Source organism: Physella acuta, unplaced genomic scaffold (genome assembly GCF_028476545.2).
Source record: "Physella acuta isolate Inbredline_101_S28 unplaced genomic scaffold, ASM2847654v3 ptg000421l, whole genome shotgun sequence".
NCBI classification, from domain to species: domain Eukaryota; kingdom Metazoa; phylum Mollusca; class Gastropoda; family Physidae; genus Physella; species Physella acuta.
In genome coordinates this window covers 845,750-857,267 of record NW_026731940.1, presented here as the reverse complement: position 1 = coordinate 857,267, position 11,518 = coordinate 845,750, and the positions used below count along the sequence as shown (strand labels likewise).

The 11,518-nt window shown below is 44.5% G+C and overlaps 1 protein-coding gene across 1 annotated transcript; it reads left to right on the top strand.

Annotated features, from left to right (window-relative positions):
* The first annotated feature begins 364 nt into the window (after window positions 1-364).
* On the top strand, window positions 365-11,282 carry LOC131942733 (uncharacterized). Its single transcript, XM_059302654.1, has 9 exons — window positions 365-375; window positions 714-898; window positions 981-1,108; window positions 1,939-2,120; window positions 6,930-7,016; window positions 7,524-7,708; window positions 8,581-8,714; window positions 9,381-10,253; window positions 11,145-11,282. Exons 2-9 carry the CDS (start codon window positions 724-726, stop codon window positions 11,280-11,282), a joined length of 1,902 nt encoding a protein of 633 aa, XP_059158637.1. The 5' UTR covers window positions 365-375; window positions 714-723.
* Window positions 11,283-11,518: the final 236 nt, after the last annotated feature.

Below are 11,518 nucleotides of genomic sequence, written 5' to 3'. Positions count from 1 at the left end.
TGAGAGAGGTGATCAGAAATTGTATCTACCAGCGGGTATCTGAAGATGAAGTTATCCTACGGCAGGGGGACTACGGGGACAGGTAAGTTTAGGGGGACTATGGGGACAGGTAAGTCCAGGGGAATTCGGGGACAGGTAAGTTTTGGGGGACTTCGGGGACAGGTAAGTTTTGGGGGACTATAGGGACAGGTAAGTCCAGGGGACTACGGGGACAGGTAAGTCCAGGGGCACCTTGGGGACAGGTAAGTTTTGGGGGACTATAGGGACAGGTAAGTCCAGGGGAATTCGGGGACAGGTAAGTTTTGGGGGACTTCGGGGACAGGTAAGTTTTGGGGGACTATAGGGACAGGTAAGTCCAGGGGACTACGGGGACAGGTAAGTTTGGGGGCACCTTGGGGACAGGTAAGTCTAGGGACACTTCTGTAGTAAGTACGTAATGTTCGGTGTTTTTAAACATACATTTAAACACACCCTTTTGTTTATTTATGTGTGTATGTGTTTGTGTGAACGTATCTATTTACAATATGTATGGCACGACAGTGAGATTCCATCTCTATTTGAGAAAATGTTGCTCCAGGAGGAACATTTGTGCTACTAATCAGTTTCCTCGCTGCTGCGTTTAAAGATTTCAGTTTCAATAGAAATCTGCAAACACCATTGCATCACGCAAGTGACGTAACCCCATCAATGTTTCCTCTAAACAAAACCAACAGATTCTATGTCATGTTGTCCGGCAAGACCTCGGTCTACATCGACACTTTCCGGTCTGACGAAGACGCGACACCGGAAACCCAACCAGCGGACGAGCATAAAAAGGAAATTCCGGGCACACGTGATGAAGAGTCTCGCAGTGACGTCATCGCCAGGGAGCATTTCGGCAAGTTCATCATGCATTTCGGTGAGTACATCTCAAGACACACTAAAACAAGCTGCTCCCTGGTGCATGAGTGCAACATAGATATATTTTGCGTGTTCTTTAGTGGCAGGGCAAGGCTTTGGGGAGATCGCGCTGTTACGTGACAATTGTGTACGTAACGCGACCATCATAGCAGACACCGCATGTGATTTGCTGGTCGTGCAGAAAAAGTTGTTCGACACTTGCATAAAGGTGAGCAGTTGTTGCAAATGCTAGAATGGGGTCATCCGTAAATTACGTCACGCTTTTTAAAAAAGATTTTTACCTCCCCCCTCCCCTCCGTCACAAAAAGCCAGACCCCTCCCCTAAAATGACGTCACACCTCAGCCTACAACCCCCCCCCCCCCTTAAAATTGCAGTTGAATTTTTTTATTAAAACATCGATATTGTTCTAAAATCCTATCTGATCTCTGTGAACATAGTGTATTTTAATCAATTCCTATTACAATTTATTAAAGCAGTTTTCTAAAATTAGTTTTCTAACATTGCTTTTATATAATGCAAAAGTGTGACATCACACCATCTGAACCCCCCTCCCCCTCATCACACACCGTCACAAAATTACGGACCCCCTCCGCCATACGAGTGTGACGTCATTTATGGACGACCCCAATCTACTTACTTATGCTACTGTTTGTCTTGTTTTTGTCCCTGAGTCTACCCAGCTCTGATAAGTATCTGACAATTGAGAAAGTATAGGCGGCTGGGCATAGTACTGACTACAACATCACTTCATATGCTGAGGTCAAGAAAAATGAACTTTACTTCATCTACCTAAAGGATCGCCAGGTTTAAAGAGGGACTTTTTAAAGTTGTGTTTTGTGGTATTGCAGCTCACGTGTCGAGTTGCATACCTAATGAGGGCATTGTGACGCTTTATGTGACTCATTTCCTAAAATTTATTTCCGTTAGAATAAACGTTTTCGGTGAAAAATTATTAAATTACAAAATATTTTCTACACGACATAAATATTTTAAGCTATCGTTTTATGACCTAAAACAAAAACTCCATGAAATACCAGGCCAGCCAATTAGCAGAGTACCAGGAGAAGAAACGTTTCGTCGAGTCCAGCAACATTTTCCGCGGCTGGAGCCCAAAGTTCCGGAACCTTCTGGAGATGAGCCTCATCAAAGAGCACCACCCCTACGGCTCGGTCATTGTCCAGCAGGGGGCGCCCGTGAGGGGGTTGATTTTCGTCATCAGGTACATAATGGCTTCTTTTGTTTCGGATATTTTGTTCCGGTTTTTAGACTTTTTAGCCTCTAAATTTATTTTTATCCCAACACGTTTTGGATCGTCCACCCTCTCACACATCTCTATAATAATAGTTTCGCTGTCTCTCTATCTATCTATCTGTCTGTCTGACAAGAACGCTCTCTCTGACAAGAACGCTATAGAGAAAACACAAGGAAATTAAAAACATGCACAGTATTTCGAAAAACGAAGTATGACGTCGACACATTTAGCGTAAAGTTGAAAATAATCTCAAGGCGGAAAGTGCACACAGTAATATAATGACGTCATTGATTATTGCGTAAACATTGAATAAAAAGGAAATGTTGTCTAATCTAAATGGTTTGCGTGAAGAGTTTCTTGCATACAATTCTTCGGGTAGGGGCGAAGCCCCACCCCACGCGTAAGAACGTCTGAGCCCCCCCCCCCCCCCCCCCCTCCCCAACTCAAAAGAAATTTCTTCATCGATACTCTATAATAAAATTACCGCCTAATTAATGTGTCTAATCTAAATAGTGGTTTTCTTGCAATTTCTTTAATGCAATTCTTCGGGTAGTGGCTAAGCGCGACACCAGTGTTTCTTTCAGACTTTTTCCTCCACGGAGAGGGGTGGGGGTAATTGAAATTTTCGGGGGCGGGGGTAAATTTTCGGGAAGGGGGGCGGACACTGGAAAAAGTATATAATTATATTTCGTTGAATGGGACGGTAGACATGTTTTTTTTAGAGGGGGTGGGTGGGGGGTGGGGGGGGGGGGTGGTGTGTGTGGGGGGGGGCTGGGGTGAGTGGGGGGGGGGGGTTAATTTAGACTTTTTCCTCCCCGGAGAGGGGTGGGGGTACTTGAAATTTTCGGGGGCGGGTGTAGAATTTTCTGGGAGGGGGCGGACACTGGAAAAAGTATATAATTATATTTCGTTGAATGGGACGGTAGACATGTTTTTTGGGGGGGGGGGTGGGGGGTGGGGGGGGGGTGGGGGGTTTGGGGGTGGGGGGGGTGGTGTGTTTTGGGGGGGGTGGGGGGTGGGGGGGTGGTGTGGGGGGGGGGGGGTGGGTTGGTTTTAGTTTAGAGAAAAGAGACAGCACTATCAACCTAGCGCCCGGTGTATCCTTCCTCAACGGGCCATTTTTCTCGTTCTATATAATAGTTTCGCTATCTCTCTATGTATCTATCTATCTATCTATCTGTCTGACAAGAACGCTCTAGAGAAAACACAAGGAAATTAAAAACATGCATAGTGAAACTATGAAAATACAGCGAAACTATTATTATAGATGACGTCATTGAGCAAATAGAAGAAAATATTATCAAGCTGGAGAGTGTACACAGTAATATGACGTCATTGATTATCGAGTAAACATTGAATAAAAACCCAATTTTGTCTAATCTCAGTGGTTTCATTCATACAATTCTTCGGGTAGGGGCGAAGCCCCACCCCCGCGTAAGAACGTATGAGCCCCCCCCCCCCCCTCCCTAACTCAAAAGAAATTTCTTCATCGATACTCTATAATAAAATTACCGCCTAATTAATGTGTCTAATCTAAAAAGTGGTTTTCTTGCAATTTCTTTAATGCAATTCTTCGGGTAGTGGCTAAGCGCGACACCAGTGTTTCTTTCAGACTTTTTCCTCCCCGGAGAGGGGTGGGGGTACTTGAAATTTTCGGGGGCGGGGGTAGAATTTTCGTGGAGGGGGCGGACACTGGAAAAAGTATATAATTATATTTCGTTGAATGGGACGGTAGACATGTTTTTTTGGGGGGTGGGGGTGGGGGGGAGGTGGGGGTGGGGGGGGTGAGGGTGGGGGGTGTTGGTGTGTGGGGGGTGTGGGGGGTGGGGGGGTGGGGGTGAGGATGGGGGGTGTTGGTGTGTGGGGGGTGTGGGGGTGAGGGTGGGGGTGGGGGTGGGAGGGTGAGGGTGGGGGGTGTTGGTGTGTGGGGGGGTGGGGGGGCGTGTGGGGGATGGGGTGGTTTTAGTTTAGAGAAAATAGACAGCACTATCAACCTAGCGCCCGGTGTATCCTTCCTCAACGGGCCATTTTTCTCGTTCTATATAATAGTTTCGCTGTCTCTCTATGTATCTATCTATCTATCTATCTGTCTGACAAGAACGCTCTAGAGAAAACACAAGGAAATTAAAAACATGCATAGTGAAACTATGAAAATACAGCGAAACTATTATTATAGATGACGTCATTGAGCAAATAGAAGAAAATATTATCAAGCTGGAGAGTGTACACAGTAATATGACGTCATTGATTATCGAGTAAACATTGAATAAAAACCCAATTTTGTCTAATCTCAGTGGTTTCATTCATACAATTCTTCGGGTAGGGGCGAAGCCCCACCCCCGCGTAAGAACGTATGAGCCCCCCCCCCCCCCCTCCCTAACTCAAAAGAAATTTCTTCATCGATACTCTATAATAAAATTACCGCCTAATTAATGTGTCTAATCTAAAAAGTGGTTTTCTTGCAATTTCTTTAATGCAATTCTTCGGGTAGTGGCTAAGCGCGACACCAGTGTTTCTTTCAGACTTTTTCCTCCCCGGAGAGGGGTGGGGGTACTTGAAATTTTCGGGGGCGGGGGTAGAATTTTCGTGGAGGGGGCGGACACTGGAAAAAGTATATAATTATATTTCGTTGAATGGGACGGTAGACATGTTTTTTTGGGGGGTGGGGGTGGGGGGGAGGTGGGGGTGGGGGGGGTGAGGGTGGGGGGTGTTGGTGTGTGGGGGGTGTGGGGGGGTGGGGGGGTGGGGGTGAGGATGGGGGGTGTTGGTGTGTGGGGGGTGTGGGGGTGAGGGTGGGGGTGGGGGTGGGAGGGTGAGGGTGGGGGGTGTTGGTGTGTGGGGGGGTGGGGGGGCGTGTGGGGGATGGGGTGGTTTTAGTTTAGAGAAAATAGACAGCACTATCAACCTAGCGCCCGGTGTATCCTTCCTCAACGGGCCATTTTTCTCGTTAATACTAATAGTTTCGCTGTCTGTGTATCTATCTATCTATCTATCTGTCTGACAAGAACGCTCTAGAGAAAACATAAGCAAAAATTCTATCTGACAAGAACGCTCTAGAGAAAACACAAGCAAAATAAAAACATGCACAGTAATTCTAAAAACGAAATATGACGTCGACACATTTAGCATATTTAAGTTGAAAATAATCTCAAGGCGGAAAGTGCACACAGTAATATAATGACGTCATTGATTATCGCGTAAACATTGAATAAACAGGAAATGTTGTCTAATCTAAATGGTTTGCGTGAAGAGTTTCTTGCATACAATTCTTCGGGTAGGGGCGAAGCCCCACCCCCCGCGTAAGAACGTCTGAGGGTGGTGGGGGTGGGGGGGGGTTGAGTGGGGGGGGGGGGTGGTTTTAATTTAGACTTTTTCCTCCCCGGAGAGGGGTGGGGGTACTTGAAATTTTCGGGGGCGGGGGTAGAATTTTCGGGGAGGGGGCGGACACTGGAAAAAGTATATAATTATATTTCGTTGAATGGGACGGTAGACATGTTTTTTTAGGGGGGGGGGTTGTGGGTGGGGAGTGGGAGGAGGGGGTGGTGTGTGTGGGGGGGGGGATGGGGGGTGAGTGGGGGGGGGTGGTTTTAATTTAGACTTTTTCCTCCCCGGAGAGGGGTGGGGGTACTTGAAATTTTCGGGGGTAGAATTTTCGGGGAGGGGGCGGACACTGGAAAAAGTATATAATTATATTTTGTTGAATGGGACGGTAGACATGCTTTTTTTGGGGGGGGGTGGGTGGGTGGGTGGGGGGTGGGGGGGATGTGGGTGTGGGGGGGGGGGGGGTGGGGGGTGAGTGGGGGGGGGGGGTGGTTTTAATTTAGACTTTTTCCTCCCCGGAGAGGGGTGGGGGTACTTGAAATTTTCGGTGGCGGGTGTAGAATTTTCGGGGAGGGGGCGGACACTGGAAAAAGTATATAATTATATTTCGTTGAATGGGACGGTAGACATGTTTTTTTTTTGGGGGGGGGGGGGGTGGGGGGTTGTGTGTGTGTGGGGTGGTGTGTGTAGGGGTGGGGGTGGGGGGTGGTGTGTGGGGGGGTGGGGGGGTTGGGGTGGGTGGGGGTGGGGGGTGTGGGTGTGGGTGGGGGTGGTGTGTGTGGGGGGGGGGTGGTTTTTGTTTAGAGAAAAGAGACAGCACTATCAACCTAGCGCCCGGTGTATCCTTCCTCAATGGGCCATTTTTCTAGTAGGGAATGTTGACAGAACGGAGTAAATAAATAAACCGTTTGATTTGACCTTTCTTCGCCTACATCTATTTTCTTTAGTATTTTTACCAATTATCTGTGTTTAGTTCCTTTCGATTTCAGAAAAAATATGATTTTAATTTTTTCATGTTCAACAACAAACTCTTTAGTAGCGACTACTATTTTTTATTAGGGGACAATGATAACAATATCTAAGCCAGTTAGTCGGAGTTTGTCGTGCTGAGGCCTCATTGGAGAATGGGGGACTCCTCCTAAGCTGGTGATGTTCGTAAAAAAAAATAAAGAAAGAAAAGGGACTGAGTAGTCGAAAGGTAGTGCATAAACAGAAAATCTCAAGTTTGAATCCAGGTTCGAGTACCTAGAACATCCCCGAGTTCACCCAGCTCTGAGTAGTACCTAACTCACGCTAGGGAAAGCAAAGGCGGCTGGGCATGGTGTTTTTTTGACCACACCATCCCTTCATATGCCGAGGTCATAAAACATGGACCGTCAGGTTCGAAAGGGATTTTTACTTACTTACTATGCCTAATTAATGTGATTTAATACCGACCTCTGTTTTTGTCACCAGTGGTCAGGTCAAGTTGACCGTGACACCCCGCCTCCACAAACAACAGTTCCAGGATTTGTTGCAGAAACACCAGTACAGACGGCACAGGTGAGCTTGCCTTACACAATGTTACACGTAAATATTTAGGGTAAACACGAGTACCCGCGTAGATTCTTATTTTTTGTGAGTAGTCTTCTGATGTGTCCAACAAGTGTGGATGTCTTTAATCATAATGGTGGTGTGTGCTAGACACCATGGTTTTTGCGCAAGGGTGACTGGTATTATCAAAAGAGTGTACCCAAATTTTCTACTGAAACCCATATGTGTTGCTAAAAATGTGAGTGTGATTTTGGCGCTATGACGACTGGTGTAAACAAAAAGGGGACCCAATGATTGGGCGCAACGATGACTGATGTAAAGAAAATAGTGACCCAATCATTTGAACAGCAGTGGTCTAGCTAAATAAAAGTGACACCACAGGTCTCAGCATGGGTGAATGGTATTTTCGAAAAAAATAACACTCTGGTTAGAAACACAACGTGACACTTTGTCTCTCTGTTGAGTTGTCTGGTCTATTACTAATCGTACATGTAAAACAAATATAAAATTCTACAGAAACAGGGCTCAGTCTGATACGGACCCGACGAGACAGTTGACCCCATCACAAGCCTCCCCCAGAAGCTCCAAGCTAACGGCGGAGCAAATTTTTGTAAGGCGAAGGTTCGGATATGCCGCGGCGGAAGAAAGAATCAAGTCCAAATGTGTTGATATCAGTTGTATAGAGAAAGGGCAAGTTATAGGTAACTTCTTTTGTTACCTCTAGCTAGTGTAGTTATAGGTAAAGTCTTTTGTTACCTCTAGCTGGTGTAGTTATAGGTAACTGCTTTTGTTACCTCTAGCTGGTGTAGTTATAGGTAACTTCTTTTGTAACCTCTAGCTGGTGTAGTTATAGGTAGCGTCTTTTGCTACCTCTAGCTGGTGTAGTTATAGGTAACTTCTTTTGTTACCTCTAGCTGGTGTAGTTATAGGTAACGTCTTTTGTTAACTTATATAGCCTCCTCTTATCACTTTAGCAATAGCAAGTTTATGTTTTTTTGCCATATTATTTGTAACAATAGCTAGTGTTGTTTTATTTTGTCATATCACCATGGCAATTCGGGGTCGTCAATTAATCAAACACCGAAACTTATGTGACGATGTGTGACGACGGAAATGGCTGGGGGAAGGAAGGAAAGAAGATCTGAAAGTGTGACGCCATACTTTTTTACGTTTTCAAAATGAGTTTTTAAACCTAAGTTTTGTTAGTGTTTTACACTTATAAGATTATTTTGTAACCTTTTATATAAATTGAACAACACACTTAATCTTGACCCAACACAACTGCACTTTAAAAAATATTTCTTAGTTGGCTGAACATGGGGGCTGGAGTGTATCATTTTACAGGAAAGGGGGGGGGGGTGGTCTTTTTAAGACGATGTGTGCCGATTTGGGGGAGGAGACACATAAAGAATGGGCAAAAAAAAAGCGTAACTCCCCTACATAACTTTAATTTATTCATTATTCGTATCGTTGTACCATCAGATGCCATCAATATAATTCATCGATTTTACAAGATGGGCATGGTATTGTTTCCTGACTCCTACAGACAGGTGTCTTGTATCTCCCCACACAGGTGACATAGAGACGGTGCTAGACCTGGCGACCAGCATCGAGACAGCCGTGTCCACGTCATCAACCTTTGTGTACGTGCTCAACACGAAAAACTACGAGAGGCTGGTGGTCAAGAAGAACCCCGCGACGTTGGGCGTACTCACCCGATGGGCGTATCACGTGAGTACTGAGTGCCACCTGTTATATGTCAGTTCATTGTAATGGTTGTAGATATTTAATCCGTATAATAATAACAACAACAACAAAAACTAGATGTAGAATATTCGCTTAGTGATTTTAAAAGCAAGGACTACATATTACCCACAGCTGAAATGGAAATTTTGTGATTTACAAAAATATTACGGCTACGAACTAACATTTTGAAAACTTCGGCGTCAATGATGCCATTGTTTATTTAAGACGTCGTTTTGGAGTCGAGTACACAACACAGCTGGTGGATTAATGGAAAAAAAGAGATTTGATGCGGAAACAGATTTTGTGTCTTGACCGCCAAGAACATCAGTATGTCATGTCATCGCTGAGCTTTTTAGCTTAAAATCAAAATAATTCGTGTGATCAATATGCCTTTTTTTTTACCCACAGCGCTTTCTAAAATAATTTAATTTAGTCCTAATTTAGTGTATTATCAATCCATTCCTTCCTGTGGTTCTACAGCCCAGAGAGGGCTTTGGCTTGGTTCACAACCTTCTTCAACACTATTCACCCAAATCTCGGTATGCCTTTTGGTCGCTTCCTTTTGGGTGCTTTGATAATTTTGATTTAATAAATTAGCATATGTTTTTTCTCTTTTACATTTCACAGAAAATACAGGCCAGAATCGCAGCATCTAAAGCTACACAGATTCCGTTGTTTGATTGTTTGGTGTCGGAGCTTAAAGCGAAGCTGGACCGACACCGCGGTACTGGCAGGTTTTACTCCAGCGAGCTACGGAAAAAGATCCAAAACCAGCCGAAACACCTACTAGAGATTTTCCGACGTAAAAACATTCCGCTCACAGAACCTTACGCAAAAGCTTCCATGCATCATAAAATTTCCTCAAAGCGACATTTTATTTCTAGAGGGAATTTCGGACCGAGGAGGGATATAAGAAATAAAGAAGATAAGTTCGACAACAACAAAAAAGTAGTCCCTCGAAGTATTGCGCAGTTAAAAAACAACATCGTTGCTGAGAAAGAACTTCTCGGCGTGGAGCGTGAACTCGTGGACGTCAGCGCCACTCGACCAATGACTTCCGTCGGATTTAGCCGAAAAACTGTAGGCATTTTCTCCCCAATAAGTGTAAGCCGACCAAGAACGGCCATTGGAGTTTCGTTAAAAATAATTGAGTGTTTACCAAAAGATAAGACATCTGGTTGGTTCGAATCCGCTGGGGATGGTGTGGATACTTTAGACAAGGAGTCGGTGGAGAGTATTTTCGAAGAGATGGAGCAGATGAGAGAAGAAAACATCAGGCATCGTATCAGGATAGTCAAATCTGCAGCAAGAAAAGCGAAACCGGAAACGGAAGTGTCGAAAAGCGGAAATGATGAGGACGTTTTTGATTGGGAGACGAGCGAGCCGAATCTCCGAGATTTGGAAGGTCGTGTGGTCAGTTTTTGTCGAGCTGTTAATGACGGGAGGTCAGTGAGTGGAAGAAAGACTACAGCAACATCGCTCAGGAGATTTGAAGTTAGCGTAAGTTTCGTGTTGTCTAGGGCTAACTACTAGACTCTATCAGTAACTATTTGACTCTTTCAATAACTAAAACACGGACCATTTAGTTCAAGTTTGGCACCACAGAATAGCAATACACATAACATGACTAACATTTCCGGGGGGGGGGGGGCGGACTAACATTTCCGGGGGGGGGGGGAGCAGACACTGTTAAAAGTATATATTTTCTATATATATTCCATTCGTTCTGGGGCGGTAGACTTTTTCGGGGGGGGGGGGGGCTCGAAGAGATGCTTGGAAGAAACTCTGTTCAGGAGTGCAAATTGCTTTTTTCTTGTGATCAGTGTTTCTTCCAGACTTTTTTCTCCGGGGGGGGGGGGCACTTGAAATTTTCGGGGGGGGGGGCGGTAGACTTTCTTCGGGGGGGGGGGGGGCGGACAGTGTTAAAAGTATATATTTTCAATATAAATTATATAAATTTCATTTCGTTCGGGGGGGAAGGGGGGCGGTAAAAAATGTTTGCCCCCCCCGAAGAGATGCCTGGAAGAAACTCTGCTTGTGATACATCTAAAGCTGGACAGCCATATTGATAATTAAGCTACGCGACTCGCTGTACAATATTGTCAGTAGCTTTACACAGTGGGGACACCGGGTAAAATCATTTAGGGGCTGACACCACATCTTAAAATATACTGTCGAAAAAGTTTATCTAATTAAAATATGCTACCTTTAGGGTACGCTATGTTATCGAGCGGAGATTAACTAAAACTAAATTGGTTCGTTCACTATGTAGGACAATAGTATAGTATATTAATATACTTCATTTAAATTGGTACATTGTAAAATAAACCTGGACACATAATGACGTAGCTCAAATTTAATACTGACTTTTGTTTTCCCCCCTCATTCCAGGACCTAGCATCACTTCCGTTACCTGGGGGCACCGTCTTTGTACACAGGAAAATGTGTGCCCACCCACATGCACACGTCAACAATCCCAGCATACATCGGCATGTCAGATACTTTATTCTCTCCCCTGAAGGGTCGTAAAGATTAAAAAAAAAATATATTCTCCCTTGAAGTGAGTTTTTGAAGGACAAAAGCTTTTCATATTCCTGTGATTTTGGTTTATAAAACCATTGGAAGCATTTTTTTTTTACAAAGTCTTGATAATGACAACAATTTATTGAAATAAAAAAACATTCAGTGAAATAAAACAAAAATGTTTTTATTCAAAATAATTTATTTAATCTCCACTTCCTATAGTTTATTTACTAGGCTTACTA